General features: G+C 37.9%; 1 protein-coding gene across 7 annotated transcripts in view; it reads left to right on the top strand.

Annotated features, from left to right (window-relative positions):
• LNPK (lunapark, ER junction formation factor) overlaps positions 1-18,545 on the top strand; it is a 59,833-nt gene that overhangs the window by 36,495 nt on the left and 4,793 nt on the right. For 3 of the 7 annotated variants that reach the window (XM_065068848.1, XM_065068847.1, XM_005514210.3), the window contains exon 13: positions 3,413-4,366. In XM_065068848.1, the coding sequence (XP_064924920.1) occupies positions 3,413-3,603 (191 nt within the window). In that variant the 3' untranslated portion in view covers positions 3,604-4,366. Of the gene's footprint in view, positions 1-3,412; positions 4,367-10,597; positions 16,471-18,545 lie in introns of those variants that run through there. The other 4 variants (XR_010473687.1, XR_010473685.1, XR_010473686.1 and 1 more) reach the window with 2 other exon arrangements.

Genomic DNA, 18,545 nt, shown 5'->3' with positions numbered 1-18,545 from the left:
GCAGAGTAACTTGGGAAATTTTAGTAACACAATGAAGCAACATACTTCAGTTTTTTTCTTACATTTTTCTTAAATGGCTCAATGTTGATATTTTTGTCATCAAAGACAAGTTGGTTCTCTTATGTACTTCTCTTAAAAGTATTCATGTTTGGGTTGTATTGAAAAAGCCAACAGGAACCGCTTTTATCCTCTTGGTTAATTTTGCCTTGCCTATATTTGGTACCATTATGCTGTGTTCTTGATTCAGGTTTAGCATTTAGCAGCGTTTTGAAGGTTGAAACAAAATTTGACTGCCTCAGTGTTTTGTGGTAAATATCTGGTGCTGATGTTCAGAGGTCTTCATTAAATCTCTTTGAATTTCAGATTTTACCATGGTAGTCAGCACTTTATGGAGACAGCTTCTTGTGTTGTCTCCACATTTTTATGGAATTCCTTGACTATCTTGATGAAATATTTTATGGTGATTTAATGCTCTATAATTTTTAAGGATTATTGGAATATGGCAACTGCTAGTATGTTTGAAATGACTTCCATTTAAGAAGCAGATGCAGAAACTTGGTTTGTTGTTCAACAGAAAGGGTTCACAGTAATGCTGTCCTCCAGAAATAAAGTCACTTCAAGTGTGTGTGTATTGATGAGTTCTTCCAGAAGCAGAACTTGGCTTTGGGCAAGTGTTATGTTAAATGGAATCTTATAATAGATGGAGCAGATACCTTATGTAGGCATAAAACTGGCTGAGGACAAAGAACTAAGAAGTCAGCTTAAGTGTCTGTTCTGGTCAGAATGGTCTGAGTTTAGTGGTTTAAAAAAAAAAAAGCACAAACCACCAAAAACCCCCTAAAAACCAAACAAACAAAACACCAAAAAAACCCCAAAGGCCAAACAAACAAAAACAACCACCACCAAAAACCCCCTACAAACCAAAAACCAAACCAAAACTGAAAAAACCCCAGACCGAATTGGAGGCATTTTCTGTTTTGAAGATTTGGCTTGCCTTTCTACCAATTATGCTCCACTTCCATAGGACAGCATGAACCCGCTATATTTTTTGTAAGCTATTCTTTCTTTTTAAAGATGTGAGTTTCTGCCTGCTGTGTTCTTTCCTTACCTCAGTTAATATGGCTAGAATTCAATGATTTCTCAAGCAGGCATGGGTTGAGTTTAATGACTTGTCAACAAATGCTTTTTGTTTAAAAATGCATTATGTTTCCAGTCTATGACAGTTCAGTTTTGCTGAACAACACAGCTTGCCTTTTTGGTAGGACATAAAGGGTACAAGGAATCAAATGCTCTGCTATTATTTGGATTCTCTTTCAAAGGCTTTGCAAAAGCTTTGTGATATCAAAGCCATGAACACAGACTACTGTGAAGCACATGTTCCTTAAAGATACTTCAGACACATGGCACTGTGTGAAACTCTGCCCTAATGGGGAGCTGCAGTAATGAAGGCAACTTGTCCCAAAGGTTTTGAAAATACAAGTACAGTAGCTATATTTTAGTGCAATTATTTTATACTGTATTTTATGAATTCCTGAATCACAGGCATGTATCTTCTATTTAATTTAATAGTGATGCAGTATTGTGATTTCACTGGTTATGCAGTGAAATGTTCTCTGCAACAATAAGAGGGGTAGCTCACTTCTGAGTGCTGAGCATCATTCAGTTGAAGACTGTAGGCCTGAAACTCTGTAAATAGGTAACGGTTGGGCTATGCTACAAGCTACACATGAGTTGAGGGTACATGGAGTTTTCTCTTCCTCACATCCTATACTTTATTTGACTTGAGCCTGAACAGCAGCAATAAAGAAGGAATGTAACTCAAGTGTGGAAGGATTGTAGCAGGAAAAAGCACAAACTTATTCATAGAATTTGAGGCTGAAGAAAAAATGCAGAGATGAGGCAAAGAAAACTGACAGTTGGGAGATAAAGATTGAGTACAGGCTGGGATGGGATCAAGATGGAAATTGAAGAGCAAGAAGGGAGAGTGGAGTAGTCTGGCAAGAAACTGGGAACATTAATTTGCTTGGGCAGAAATAGGAGGATGGACCATCTGACAGAATGTTCCAGAGAGATTTTGGAACAAGAAGCCAGGGCAGGTGTTCAGCAGCCTGGGGCTGAGAAAACAGGGAAGGAATCTGAATCAGGAGGTAAGTTGGCTGCAAACTTGCTGAGATGGAAGATCAAGTCAGAGGAAGAAATGGAGAAGCTGGGCTGCACTGAGCAGCCGGAGGCAGAGCCTGGAACTAGCTAGGTGGAGCTGTGTGTGGGAAGAGGGGTCTTGGTAACAGGTAGCAGTTGTACCTGGTCTGCTGGGCAGGGCTGTGCAGCAGCTGCTCTCATCAGTTGTGACACCAGAAGGCAGAGCAACCATTCTAAAACTTCTAGCCCTGCCTGAATTCTGTCAATATTAGCCTAAAGCAGTCCCTTTGAGACACCAAACATGTTTTGATAAATATTAAATTACAAACATTTGATAAAGTTGGTTTTTTTTGAGCTGTAACTTTGCATCAGTTTTGTGAACTGTTTGCCTTCACAGTATGCATCAATGCTGTATAGTATTGACTAATACCAGTCAATAAATAAGCCAGCATCAATAGTATAATTCTACAGTACCTTTGTGTCATTTAGTGCAACACTTAGTATACAGTTTTTCAGTGCTTATGCAATGTAACTTCAAAATGTGACTGTCTCTTATTTCTCATACACTACTGAAATCCTGTCTTGAAGCTAGAATTAACTTTTTTAGGGATAGTACTTTATGATAAATATTTTTCACTGATCTTCAAAATATGCCTATTATCAAAGAAACACTCAACCCAGATGGAGAGTAAAGATATTCCTTCCTACGCTTTCTGTGGGAAGATTAAGAATACCCAGTAATTTTTGTTGGCTGTTTTGAGATATTGAGAACTAGTGTTCTGGGGTTTTTTTTGTGTTTGTTTGTTTTTTTTTTTTTTTTTTTTTCCCCCCTCTGGTTATCTGGCTCTTTGAGTTTCCACCAAACAGAATGTTTAGGTTCTGTGTACAGATTAAACTCTTACAGAAAAAGCTATACAGTTGGTAAAACTTTCATTACCAAGGACAAAGAAGCTGAATTACCATTGTGTCTTATTTGACACTGTCTCATATTAACAAGCTTAGAAAGGTTCTGTTGAGGGTGAACATATACAAATAATACATACTATTTTCATAGTGGGGTCTGAACTGTTTTCTATAATTTTTTTTTAAATGTCACAGGTTTTACTTGTCACCCTCTTGTTAGAGAAATAAAATAGTTTTTAGCAGTTGAGAACTTCATGCAGTGACTAGTCAAAACCGATGTGTGATTGCAAGATGTTTTGTCTCCTTTTTAAGAATATTAGCTACCTATTCATTTCTGTAAATGTTTATTTCATCATTTTTCTTGTAACAGAATCTGAAGAAGACACGGCCCAGGTCATTGAGACAAGTGAGACAGATGATAAAGCACAAAGTCATGAGCAGCTAAATGATAAGGTAGCTGAAGAAGTTGAAGAAGCAGAAAACCTTTCAACAACCGAAGACTCTATTTCAGAGTCTATCTCAGCTGAACAAAGTGAAGAATCTTCAGTGAAAACAGAATAAAGTACTTCAAGTGCCTTCTGTAGCTAGTTTTCAGCTTTGTTCATGCCTGTTGTTACTATTCAGGTGAGCTTTTTTTAATGGTACAATTTATAAATCTCGCTTGAGCTTAAACTGCCTCAACTGCCACGGTATGTCAAAGCTACATGTAAAAGTGGGTATTGTAAAATAAGCATGTGTCTTTAAATAAGTTAACACACAGAATGTATAGTTGGTTGAAGTCTAACAGTTGTAGCCATCACTCAGTTTGCATGTTTAAAAATTTAAAAGTATAAGCTTTGCTAAAGGTGACCTGTAATTTGACATCTCTTTAGCTGTCACACATGCAGAGAAATTTCTGGCAGCAGCTGACCTAGGAAGCTTGGTCTAGTGAACTTAAGATACTTTTTAATGCTTCCCTGTTAAAGTGACTTGAGTACATTTTAAATACACAGAAGTTTACAAGCTAAAGTGTCATCTGACATTTGACTCAAGCGTATGGAAGTGTCATTACAGTGGTATTAATGTTATTCATTGTCTAACTTTTCGATAGAATTTGGTTAAATGGCACTCGGATAAATGGCATCTCCTTTGGTATTTGCATTGCAGATGAACCAGAGGCACATACATACAAAACTGTTTTGTGTTTACATAAAATATAAAGTCTCTGCACTTGATTGTACTTGAATACAAAGCACTATTTATACCTGTACAATAATGACAAGATATATGTGAATTTTGTGCCTTTGTGTATTTTGTTAAAGGAAAATAAAGACATCTAGCAGCAGTACTTGCTTTGTGATTCCTAAAACTGAAGATAATTTCTGTTCTGCTGTATGCAGCTATTCTACAGTTACTTTGTGGAAGTTCAGAAGGAATATGACACCTTAAAAGGAGCATGTGTATGTGTAACTAAGGTGGCTCTGATAGGACAGAAATAGATCCCTAATCAATAGGGGAAGTGCATGTGCATTTGCCAAAAGACTTTCCTAATGGTGCCTAAAACCTGTTGATACTACTTATTATTAAAGTTATAATGAATATTTGTTGCTGGATTACTGAAACTGTGCTTTTTTTATTGTATAGCTTTTCAAGCTAAAGATATGTGTTACATGTTTCCTGTTAAATATAACAGTTGGGAACCTAGACTAGAATTTTTCTGATGCTTGGAAGTGAGGAACCTAAATCAGATTTTTTTTTTTTTGCTAAATAAATGCTAACCATTTGTAACTTGGTTAATTTAGTAGTAGTTCTGATAAGTTTTATTGTGTGCTGTTCCCTGTGTACATCACTATATGGAGGGAAGGAGAAGCTTCAAACCCCCTCTTTTATTTGTTGTCTTGGTTCCAAAGTGAACTGGTTTTACGGTGTAAAGACAGCAAAAAGCTAAATCTTAGTAGCTCAGAAGCCCTCCATATGAAAAACATGTTTCTGAATGTGACCTTAGTATCCATGTCTTTATATGAGACATAATTATGTGAACAGTGATGATTAATTTTCTTTTCCAAATAGATGCTTTATTTTCTGGTTCTTTGGGGTTAGTATAGAAGCTCAACCCTTACATCATCAGAGTGGTCTGTATTTAGATAACAAGGAAGTCTTTTTCTGGTTCACTAACTAAATTGCGATTCATACTTTAATTAGTATTCTTAATGGACAGAATGCAGGCATGTGATTAAAGGAGTACTTGTAGGTGTTTGACTGTATATAAAGAACTAGTAAAACCAGGTAACCATCTTGTGTGTGACTATCTTAGTTGGGAATAGAAAGCCAACAGTCCCTTTTCCAAACATGTCTTACAGTATGAGAAAAAGTACAAGGTACAAAGTGATAAGGGAATGCATTCTTTAATATTTTAAGATAGTGTATTTTATATTCCAGAACTTTGTCACCTTTCAGGAAAAATTATTTCTGTTTTAAAGCTTACTCTATTTTGTAAGACTTTCAGATTGTAATCTCCACATTGCATTTTGGACCTCACTAATTTGCCTGTTTAAAGGCTTGATTTCTTTGGAGAAAAAAAAAATCACAGAATACTTCAGTAATTCAGCACAGTAAGTTGTTGGATATCCTTATAAGCACTAAAACCAAGTGGAATTTGATGTTTTGATCCCTCATATGGGATATGAATGCGTGAATTACTGTCACTTCAGAAGTTAAGATTACTCTATGCCGATGTATTACTTCCTTTTAAAAATTTGTATCTTAAGTGTCAGGCTTTTTTAGAGTAATTTTAGGTTCTTCCCATGACAAACAACCACTGAGCTGTAATGCGTATGATGTCTATTGAACTGACTGAGAAAATAATAGGATCATAGAATACCAGGTCGGAAGGAACCTCAAGGATCATGTGGTACAATCTTTCTTGGCAAAAGCATCATCTAGACAAGATGGCCCAGCACTCTGTGTAGCTGAATCTTAGAGTGTCCAATGTTGGGGAATACACCAATTCCATCGGAAGATTATTCCAATGGCTGATTGTTCTCGTAGTGAGAAATTTTTCTTCTTGTGTCTGACTGCAATCTTCCCAGGAGTAACTTGTACTCATTAACCCTTGTGTGTTCCATGTGACTCCTTGACCGTCTTTGTGGCCTTTCTCTGGAGCCTCTCTGGCCTGTCCACACTTTTTTGCATAGTGGGGACCAAACCTGAACACAGTATTCCAGGTATGGCCTGATAAGTGCTGAATGGAGTGGGATAATGTCTACTTTGTCTCTGCTGGTGGTGCCCTTGTTAATGCAGCTCGGCATCCTGTTGCCTTTCTTTGCTGCAGCAACACGATGTTTGCTCATTGAGCTGCTTGTCCACCAGGACCCCCAGGTTATTTTCCATAATAATCTGTTGATATTGTAGCTGTATACTAAAATTTTTTCATTAGTCTGGAAGATGTCTATTTCTGTATTCCTGCTTTTGTCAAGGATACTGATACTGCTTAGGTTATTGGGAATCTGATTATCTTTTTTTTTAAAAAGAGACTTAGTATCTGGTATGGGGTGGGGGAAAGGGAAAGCATTATTTCTTCCGACATTCTTAAATGTGACATCAGTCATTCCTGTGACAAGCTGTTACTTTTGGTTTAATGTGTCACTGGATCAAGTAGAGACAGTCAACCTGATGTGAAAACAAATACTTGTTAAAACATGAAAACCTAGCTTTATGAGATCTATGACTACCTAGGATTTTTGAGGTGGGGAAGAATAAGTGAGTTTTAAGCACATGATAGACTTTGTCAGTAAAAGAAGTGTCCAAGCAGTTGTTCCCCTTAATTGCTTCAGAAGGCTTGAAAAAGATGTTAAGGATATCCTGGTATTTTGGTAGAGAAAGATCTATTTTTAACTTTGTAATTTTTCAGGACTTTAAAGCAGCTACAGTAAATGAGGGTGGAGTGTTAGTTAATCTATAAATGAATTCAGGCTCAGGGAGATACACATGATAGTAACAGAGTCCAGGCTTTCTTTGATTTACAGTAAGTGTTCGCATGTCACTTTTGCCAAGTATGTGTCCCCAGTCCTGATATGAATGTGAGAAGATGATTCTGTTTCAGCAGCAGTTGCTTCTTGGTTTTTCTGTCTGCTGCAAGTGTGGCAGTAGTAAAAAGGTGCCTGTCCAATGGGAACTGGATCGAAATCCAAAAATACCTGCCAGTGAACAGCAGTAGACACACTTAGTCATGCCTTTGTAACACCAAAAAACTTCAAAGCAGAAGTTCATGGAACGAAAAGGTACAGCAGTTTTCAGTGATACTTAATTCAATTGCAGGCTGGCTTTTAAAAGATGAGAAGATGGAAGGAAGTAGGGGGGAAAATACAACAAATGCTACGGTTCCAGGTTTTGTTGATTTTGCAGTATGTACTTGAATCTTAATTTTTTTCAAAAGTACTGAAAAACATGTTCCTGTGAAAATGTCACTACTTAGATTTTATACAAGATCCCTCTCTTCCTGTGTCTTGGATGAAAAGTGAAATGGAGTGGGGTAGTAAATAACACTTGGCAAGCCTGTTGGTGCTGTGTTTTTATTACTTCTGAAATATTGTGAGTAATTGCAGAGATCTCCTTATATTTAACTGTAGTTTATGTATTGGGGCGAATTACCTGGGCTGTGTAAAATCTGCCATGAAAGACAAATGAGTCAGTTGGTCAAATTTAAGTTTTACTAAGAAGCCTGCAGAACAGGGAAATGAGGGAATGTTACTTCAAATTATAATACTTATTCTAGAGGAGAATACAATTGATTACCCTTGGACATTTTGACAGAAATAGATCATTTAGTGGAATCTTGGCATGGAGATGGTTTGTCTCAGGACAGCTGTTCAGCCTACGCACAGCAAAAGCAGAAGCTCACAAGGAAAGGCAAACGAAGATGGTGTGGATGCTGACAACTCATGGACTGGTCAAGAGGTTATAAAAAGCATCCAACTAGGTGTGCCTATGGTTGCCTTGAAGTCAAGAACAAGATGAATAGAAGCCACTGTAAGGATTTAAAGAATAACAGACTGGGGAGGGTAAGGAAGAGTGGTTTTGTCTGTCAGAACGACGTCCTAATCAAGAATTAGAGAAGAGCTTGAGAAGATTTTTCAGAAAACGTAGCAGTATGTGCCCCAGGTGAATATCATGTTGTTATGTCAGAAATAATAAGGTTGCAATTGACATATTGGAGAAACTTGTTTGCTTTTTAGAATTAATTTCAGAATAAACAGGTGACAATAACTTGTTAGAATAAGACTGTCTAGCTGTTACTACAGATGATGGTAGCAAAATTGCTCTTTTCCTTTTTATTTAAACATAAGAACGTAGACATTGATTCCTACTTCTAGAGTTAGTGAAACTGTAGCAGTAATTAATTTTTATAGCTATATTAGGCTTTGAAGGGTAGGAGAAACGCTTCTCTGGTGCATGGTTCTGAACTTAGTAAAACGTGCACTTGTGGATCTATGGTGATGGATGAGTGAGTAAGCTGGAAGAAACTGTTCATTATGAAATAGTTAAGTCTGCAATTAAAAACTTCAAAAGTCTTAATCTTCATAAAGTCTGAATGTTTTCAATACAAGAGTACTGGATGCAAAGGAAGCTCTAAATAAGCCGCTTCTGGAGCGAGGTTTTGTTAGGTTTTCCAGAGTGAGGAAGAGCATCCATGGGGTAAGGATTGGCCTCCCTGTGAATGTTTCACTAGAACAACCACCTTGAAGGTTTATTTTGCATCTTTATTGACAAATAATCAATTGACCAGTTGATGGGTATTCTCAAGTAAAATGTTTAGGCTCTTGTTTCCTTCCATGGCTTGTGGATTTTTTTTTTTCCCAGTGTCTGTAGGATGATCTTTCCTGTCCAGTCACATTGTTAGAAGTTAGTGCCTCAGATCTCATGTTTCAGTTACTTCCTGAGTTGATAAATGGAAACCTGTCCAGATTTCTGGTGTAGTGAGCCTCTGCAGTTTCACATATATGTTTGCAGTGCATAGGAGACTATATAGAACACACATCCCTAATACAAGCTAATTGTAAAAAAGGCTACAAATACATTAAGTGCATAAACAGTAGAAAGTAAGTTTTCCAGGGATAAACTCAGACTGGAAGTTTTGAAAGTTCCTCATAATTTGAACAAATAGACTTGCTGGAGGCCTTAGGTCTAAAATGAAGCTTGAGAACAAGAGGGCAATAGGAGATGGCTCTGTGACCAAAGGGTTCTTTCTAATGGTGTGCGCTGTTCCTCTTTTCACTTAGATTCTGTTGTTTAATACATTGTTGTGTGATAGTTCATGGAAGAGATTTTTGGCTGTTTTTAGAAAGCTTTGGTTCAGTCGAAGGGAAGTGTGTTTGAAACTGTTAATTACTTATCGGTGTCAGTACTCCTCTCTTCCAGTGTGTGGTCTTTAGGCAGAGCTCCCAAGTCTCAAGTTTGTGGAGGGTGATGAAGGTGAGGAATTAAAACCGACTCTTCTTAATGCTGATGTTCCTGGGGCTGATTGGCACAGCGCTATTGGCTTCCCGCTCTCGGTGCGTGGTAACGCACCAAAGCTTCCGTCAGAGGACAAACTGTAAACTTCCATCAGAAGTGTGCTCTGCTCGAGATTGTGTCTAATAGTAGTCTGAAATGATGTGTACTTCGTGCTCTGCATTCTGGCTTTTTGGAGGAAGAGAATGGTACCCTGAGTAGGTGGGAATTTCTTAGCACTTGATCTTTAGTAGAGGGTTGTTTACACGACAGAATGAGTTATAATAATGTTTAACAATAGGAACTGCTATACGTCAGCATTAAAAAAAAAAGTGTTGTCCCTTAAGATTTTAAGTCTCAAGGAATTTGACTTATCTTCACCATTGCTTTTGATTTGCGAACGTCTCTGGGGTCCTGTCAGGTCACATTCAATCTTTCTCTGCAAGAATAAGACCTAGAGAGGTGTATGATGGGCAGGATAGAGAGAAGGGTTTTAATAATTTGCTCCCAAACCATGGGGTTTTGGGATTAAAGCAAATGCTTCTAGGATCCATGATAGTTTATCTAATTTGGCAACAGTGAAACATTTAAAATCACTGAATCGTCACCCTTTCAAGGTTTTATAAAATCAGTTTGATCATGTCTTAATATTTGCATAGAAGGGGGGGTGTCTTGACTGATTCTTGTAATACTGTTTTTTTCTCACTGTAGTTGTTGTGGGAGTAAATCTACTTCAGGACTGCCCCTACACATACCTGGTGTTGCACCACTAGGATTCTCAGTAAACCATTACTAATGTTTCTCAGGAGGGCTTCATAAGCCTTTGCTACTGTGAAATCATGTGTTCTCCTTTTATTATGTGACAAAAATAATTTACAAAAGGGAGATTGCAACTGCCAGAGAGAAATACATGCAGCAAAATCCTGAAATAATCAGATATAGGAGAAAACAAGGGGTACAGATACTGGAGATCTGGTAATTTTGGGTGTTCAGTTTGTGAATTCAAATTAATCTCTAAATTTGTAACTTATATTGAAATAATTCTTTCTCTTTTTCTCTCTCCATTTTGCTGCCTAAATGAAAATAGAGATGCTGGATTTGTAGAAAACTCAAGGAACAAAGACCTTCCAGCTCTCCTGAAATGGTCTGCCCTCTAATTCCTTGCATCGCTTCAAGGAGCTCTACTCAGTTGATGAAACTTGATTTTGACTTGTTCAGCACACAAAGAAAACCATTTTACAAAAAAAAAACCATGAAAATTCATTTTAAGAAAAGTATTTTAAATGATGTTTTAGAAGAAATATGAAAGTTGATAATTCTTGAGGAATGTTTGAACTTGTATATTTTGTATATTGAGCTTCTATTTAAACAGGAGATCCCATATATTTATAGTTTAAGTTCTTACTGTTGTAATAATTGCCTTGTTGTTGCATTAGTAAAAGGCATGTGTGTTTATGTACTGTAAGCAGTATGTTCAATCAGAGGTATCATTTTAATCCTAGCTGTGGCATTGACCAGTAGTTATATCACCTGCAATTGGAAGTCCATTAAAATCAATGCAAAGACATTAATTAGTATGAATTTTTAGGGTCTAGTAGACTTCATGAAATGTCTGTCTTAGATTTTCTGCTTGTAATGGAGAAAATATTTAAACTTGTGCTTCTCTTTTCAAATACAGTGTTTTACCAAATGGAACAAATGTTAAAGAGTATGAAATTATATAGGTTGTTGTTTGAATATATGCTGCTTTTGCTGTGTATGTAACTTCTTGAGGAAAAACCCGATTCTGAAAAAGCTATTGAATATTCATCTGATCTGAATTATGATGATGGCTGGGGTAAGAGTCAGGCTGCTCTTTACATAGCAGTGATTTACAGTTTTAAAGTGATAATTTGATTAGTAGTTCATTCTGTGCTGGCTGTACTCAGTCAAGTTGGATTGCATAGGTTTGTTTGTTTGTTTTAAAAGGAGCACATATGTTACTAAAACAAAGCTGAGGGTGCCCCAGCTTCTTCAGTGCAGCCCCTGCTCCCCAGCTGGCTGGCATATGTAGGAAAAGAACGTTGTTCAAGGTTGAGTAGGTTCTGATAAGACCCATTTATCTGTGCTACAGCCAGTTGTGAGAGCTGCTGGCGCGAGCAGCCAGCTGCCCACCCGCAAAGGGCAGCCTGGCATGCGGCTGCAGAGCTCTGTGCGCAGTGAAGTGGAGGCGTGGAAAACCCGCCTTGGCTCAGTATAAAAAATCGTGTGGCAACTTCAGAGGGGACTGGGGAGTTCTGAAGATGCCAATTTTTGACCTGCCATTCTGCAGACATGTACATTTCAGGGTGGGTATTGCAGGTTTTATTGTATCTAAATGGTGATTTATGTCCTTATTCCTGCATTATTGTCCACAAGGTACTGCCCTATGTCACAAGCCTGTACTACCTAATTTTTTCAGACTGTTTCATTTTCATTAGTACAGCTGCTTTAGCTTGTGATCAGTGTACTGCACCTCATTGATAATCTAAGAGACTATCAGACGCACGCAAGTGACACCTAACCCTGTCAGTCTGGCTTGATTGACCCCTCAGCTTCCGAAACATGGGTTCATTTTTTTTTAAAACCCGAGCTAGCCCGACATCCATTTTCACACATATTCTGGGCAGTTTAAAGGTTGGTCAGAATTGAATATTGCTCTTTCAAATTTGATAATGTATGAGTACAGAACTGTGACCTTTGATACGTAGTAATACATCAACATGACATGAGCAGTAAGTGCAGCAATTACCTTTACTACACTCGAGATTGTGTTTTAGTTCTCATCTTGTAAGCAATTATTTCAGGAAAAAAAGGATGCCTATAAGTTAAATATACTTTGAAAATAGTGTAAATGCAGAAATTAATCTTTGGGGATTTTTTGATTTACAGGTGAATATTTTTCAGATGAATCGTGGTTTTTAAATTAACATTGCTTCGGTGCTAGAAAAGTGGCTTTTTTTACAGTACTTTTTTCTGGGAGAGTTTCTTTAACCCTTTTTGTTGTGTTCTAATGTAATCTAAGTTTCATATTCTGATTTATAGCTAAAGTCTGATCCTTCAAGCAGTTGATGTGTCACTGTGTTCGTGTTGCTCCCATGGTAATACTTGTAAGAGTTGATTACATGCATGATAATAATGTAAGTTTACCTCCTTTTAAGTGCCTTTCAGAATGTACGAGAGTATCTCAGACCTGCACCATGTGTTGATTTAAAAGGCTGTTTTAGCTGCTTCAGCAATGTTTCATCTTTTCCTGAGCAGATCAAGATACCTTTGGTTTAGTTTCCAAGCCTTTTTCCTCACCTGTTATAAATTATTTGGGTAATGATAGTGCACAACCACTACCTGGTAGGTGCTATAAAAACACAAATCAATACTCCTTGCCAAAGAGCATAAAGCCTCAAGAGGAGTGATAGCAGCTGTGGCTTCTCTTCTGTGGACTAAAAATCAGAATAAAATTACTGTGTCATTCTGAGCAAGCAACTGAGTAACCATTGAATGGTGACTTTCTATCAGTGCTGTATGTCACAGCCAAAACTCAAACGAATAACTTGAATTAGAACTTCTAAAATGTCCACTTCCTTGGCTGCTGAGTGCGGAGTGGTGTTGGTTTGCTGGAGTTAGGCACTGAACTTTAACTCAGGAGCTGGGAAAATGCTTAATTTGTTTTATGTTGAGGTGAAATCAACACCTTTTGGAATGCTTTTCTGTAAGCTGTTAAAAATTTGAACGCCTAGTGCCCGATAATGTTGGGCTGTACTGGGACGCTAGTGCGGGAGGCAGATGTGGGCTGGGAACTAAATGGAGCGCATCTCTTCCAAATCTGCCATGGGAAGAGAGGTGAGTGTGTTCTGTACAGTAGCTTTCTCTTTCTGACTTGTTGCTCTGAAGATCGCTCCTTTGCAGTACATACACAGTAGCTGTAGATTGCTAATAAGCCTGGGAACTTTTGTGATGAAAGTTTCATCAAAATGAGTCTCTCAGACAGATTTTCTCACTACTTTTCTAGCAACAGTTAGAACATTCTTGACTCTCTGTGGTGTCATTTGTTCTCTGGGTGGAAAAGCAAAGCAAGTATGTTAAATCATCACATAAATTACTCTTAATCAAGCTCTTGGCAATACAAACTATTATGCAAAGCCACAAGGCTTTAGGGGCATGGTTTAGTGCTGGAGTTAGGTTATGATTGGACTTGATGATCCTGAGGGTCTCTTCCAACCAAAATGATTCTATGAAATGGTTCTAAAAAGGCACTGCCTGAGGATATTGTGCAAGCATGGTTTTGTGCTGTTCCATGTTGCTTTCAGTGTGCGCCATGTAAGGGCACTTGGGCTCTTAACTACTTAAAAACAAAACAAAACAAAAACACCCTCAAGCTTTTTTTCATGTTTTCCTTAAATTTTAGATGTTAATAGTATTAACTTAGTTTGGACAAAATACCCGACTTACTTTTGTGTAGCGTTTTCCATTAAAAAGTGTAAATAGCATGTGTATGGAAATCTTGAGTCGTGCTGCTGACTTAGTAGATGAAGGTGGTTACAACAGCTCAATGTGGAAGTTTGTTTTTCAACTGGGGCTCTGTGGTTGTGGGAAGTTCCTTGTGGTGCAAGATGCCCTTGTGCAGGTAGGTGACTCCATGGGTAAAGTGCATTTGTTACTGTGCTACAAGTAGCAACAGCAAAACAAGGGCAAATGCTGCGGTGTTGCATGTCAGTATTTGTTGATTGGCATTTGCTCATGCTGCATTTATTACTCCTGGTAACGACTTAGGCATCTTTAGTTCTTCTCTGTGTTGTGTATTACTAACCAATTTTTTAAAGAACTGACAACACTGGTATTCCCCAACAGTAGAATCCCTCTTACAGCATCTGGAAAATATTTCCTATCTCTTGTGTTTCAGAGAAGGGAGTAAAGGTAATATTTTTTTTCCACCATTCCTACTACAGCAATATGACTAGAAGTATTTCTTTTTCCAAAATGCAAGGATTTTTGTTAGTTTCAGCTGTTTGGCTACACCTGTGTGTTGCTGGGGCTTTTTTAAAGAAATGGTGAATGGCAGCTGGGTTGCAGAATGTATTTTCATTTTGAGGCTTATCTTAAAACTTTCTGGTTTGCAATGGTGTGATCCTCCTGGAAAGAGTTTGTTAGATTATTGAACAAATGGTGGGAAGCTGAAATTTAGGGACACTTAATGGAAAGTGCTGGATTGTATGCAACTTATTGTGAATACTCCTGATATATTATAAGGCGTTATGTTCATCTAGTCGTGATCTATTTGATTTTAAAATCTCAGATTGTGTTATGAGTAAGTGTAATGGTTCTGAGAGCTGGAATGTTGTTAGCCATTGTGAACAGTACTGAAGGTATCTCAGGATGTATAATGTGATAGATGCAATTTGGTTTGATTTTTTTTTTCCAAGGCCAATTTAATTTTGATTTATTTGCCTCATTAACCCAAGGATTCAGAAAATTGAATGCCACCTGAGTGAGGTATTATTAACACTAGTGAAATATCTTCAGAATCGCTCTGTGCTTATAAATTGATCTTTTGAAAGCATTTTAAAGGCATAATGATACTATGGTGAAAATGTACAGCACCATTTAAAAATTGCAAAATGCTTATTTGATTTCTGAAAATAAGACTTGGTCACCTGACTGAAATGTATACTGATCTATTATTTATGCTTTGAAAATAGAGCTGATAAAAAGCATAAGTGTTCTTGATATTATATTTTGTCATATCTAGCTAAAAAGATTGAAATCCGGAGAAACAATTTTCTGCAGAAATGAAGTAGTATGCCCTCCTGAACCCCTGGGGAAAATAGCCTCTCTGTTTGCTCAGAATATGAAGCAGTAAAACAGTATAAGTAAAACAGACAGCCCATGTCACATTCCTATTTGTACAGTCTGGAATGATGTTTTAAAAACATTTTCTAGTTATTTTTGATAAATAAATGGTGCAAATAACATCTGCAAACCAACCCTGCTGATGTAAGATTTTTCAGATCAGATTTGTTTGTCAGTGAAAGTCAGAAAATTGCTTTGCAAAACTAAAGTTGTATAACTCCCAAAAATATGCATAAGAAATGTACAAGAATATATCTTGCTCTTCTTTTGTCTTCCCTCAAAGAAACTAATGCTGATCTCGCTTATCTTTGCTGCTGGGCTCAGAGTGTAGCTTGATAAAATTATCAAAAAGCTCAGTTGCTAAAAACAGATGTGTTATAAGGTGTTAAATAGCTCAAGTGGTGCATCCAGCTACCCTACCCTACCCTTTTGGAACAGTGGATCTTTCTTAAGGCCTTGAGATTTCTGCCTGAGCTATTAGTGCCACACAAAACTAAACATGGGGGTTGTAGGAGCCTTCCACGAGTGACACCCCTGTGGTTGAGGGGTGCAAAGGCAGTGGGTGCGTTGCCTGGCTGCAGCTGTCTGCAGGTTCTGCCAAAGGCCGGTGCACTGAGGATGAAGGGACGTTCCTCCAACTCTTGTGGCCTCCAGAAGCGCACTATTCAGTGTAAGAATGCTGGCTCCACTCTGATTTCCTTCACTGATATAAAAGCTGAAGTGGAAGAACTGTCCCTGGGCAGCAGGGTTGAGAAGTCTGAGGTCACAGCTCCACGAATGCCCTGTTGCCCAGGACTGGCCTAAGAAGCGTGTGTGTGTGTACATCTCCCAAAACATGGCTTGTCAAGGGAGTGGGCTTTCAGCTGCATTTGAGGAGTGTATGTCTTCAAGGCTCTCTTGTTTTTCTTTGGACTTCTGTGCTCCACAGAGTTGGTTAAAACCAACTTTAATGCTATTTTTGTAAGGATTCTCAGTCAATGGATCCCATCTCAGGCTAAATTCTGTGGTATATCCACAGAGTACGAGATGAACACATTTTGTAAATATGTATGTGTTTAACAGCACCAAAAAAAATAAAATTGGTTTTATTTTTCAGCCTTTACAAAAATAATTATTTAATAAAATCTTCCCTCTGCACTTATACAACACTGGAATTTTACCTGTTATTTTAACACTTGAGCAAAAAATGGACACTTAAGGGGTTTACTAGTCTAATAGCATTTAATTGAGTGCATCTCTCTTTGCTGAATGAAAAACATCTTGGATAGGGAGTTTTTGTCAGGGTCAGGGATAGAATTCTGGAAAAGTTATTTTTTTCTGTTATACATGTTCACAGTTTTATATAATGATGGTATTGATAATGGACAACATGATGCTGTTTGAATAATCAGAATGGATACTCCTGTACAGCAAATATACAGCCTAAAAAATACAAGTATTACTAGTCCAACCAAGATTCATTTCAGGTTTCTCTTTGGCAAAAGGCTCAAGTGCTTCAATATGGCGTAATGTGTATACCAGTAATTTTTCATTTCTTAATGACAAGGACATTATGTATAGCCATGAATGGGTATTGCCATGATTTTATTGAACCTAACTTTATTACATCATTTATTTCCTCAGAAATCTTGTTCTAATGTGATGTTTCTGTAAGTACTTAGGAATTGAATTACCTGTTTAGCATTTTTGATAAAACAGTTAATGATTTCTGTAATGCTTAGTTGAAAGTTCCTTGGTCACTGGTGGTGCGTGTCATTTTCCGTATGAGGTGGGAGTCCAGGAGAACTTACAGAGAAAAGGCACTTCTCAGTTTTTTGCTTACCATCTTTTATGCTCAAGTTATGCTACGACTGCAGTTAAATTGTTTTTTTTAATTATTACTCACTGGAGTTCCAAGGAGTGTCTCTAGAGAACTTAATTGAATGAATCTGTTTTCACTGAGTGAAAAAATACTGCGGGTGAGCTTCAGGAAAACAAAAACAAGGCACCTAAAAAGAAACCCAACTGGTCTTTGGGTTACTGCCCTCCAGGCCAATATAGAGGTTTGTGGTTCTTCTCCCTGGAAACACTTCATGCTGGGGCAGGCTGTCATCTGGGATTTGAACTGACCATTGCAGAACATGTCACTCTTTTATGACAGACAGGAGCTTGTCCACACTTAATAGTCAAGTTCCTGTTAATAAAGAGTTAAGACATTTGTAAGATAAATTATTCTAGAACGGTGATATGCACTCTTAGAAGCAATAGAAATATTAACTCTGTAGCCAAACCCAATACTGTCTGAACTTGATTAACTTATTGAAGTGTCTGTCAGTAATATTTATAAACTCCTATGTACAGTCTGACCTGTACTTAATCCTGGATCTCCTTGGTGGCTCAAGTAACATGCAGAGGAACTACAAATGGTTAAAGAGCTGGATGGCAGTGGAGAATCTGCAAAACGTTTTGTTGGGTCCTTTTTGCTGGTAATCTGTCAAAAGTAATTAAATCTTCCAGAAGATTTATTCCTGCCTGCCCTTAGCCTACTCACTGGGGGAGCAGAGTGGGAAAGAGAGGAAGCCTTGGGGCTGACAAGCACTGGTCAGGCACAGCCAGAACGTTGCTGTGTTAGCCCTGTTGTTTTAGCCACTAATCCAGGACACAGCACTAGAGGGGCTGCTATGAGAAAAGTTAACCCCATCACTCCCAGACCTTATACAGGCAGTTTTGAATTAATTTGGATACTCTCAAGAGGTTGAATATGGAGACGGCATCTGACTGGAGATGCTCATAGTTTCAACTCAGATGGCAAACTTCTATTAAGAAAAAAAAAAATAATCTGTGTAAAAGTTACTGCAGAGAGGATCTTAGCCAAGAAGCTCTGGGAAACGCAATTACTGAAGGAAGAAGCTCTCATATGTCAACAATTACATGGTATTTGTGGTGGTTATTCTGGTATGAGAAAGTGTTTGCACTAGACAAAGATAAGTTTCTTGCTTATCTTGCAGTGGGAAAATTCAGGGCTTGGCTCTTGTTCTGTGCTTCACATAACCAAATTACTGCTTTTTGTTGGAACATCTCAGCAAAACCAAACAAGCAAGAAAATCTCTGAAGGTTGTTAACAGCAAAACCCATGCTGTGTCAGGCTCGGGCTCCTCTGTGCTGCAGAGACCTGCAGTGCCTGTCTGTGC

Source organism: Columba livia, chromosome 7 (assembly GCF_036013475.1).
Source record: "Columba livia isolate bColLiv1 breed racing homer chromosome 7, bColLiv1.pat.W.v2, whole genome shotgun sequence".
NCBI classification, from domain to species: domain Eukaryota; kingdom Metazoa; phylum Chordata; class Aves; order Columbiformes; family Columbidae; genus Columba; species Columba livia.
The sequence above is the reverse complement of the archived record's forward strand: the minus strand, read 5'-3'. Positions and strand labels throughout refer to the sequence as shown.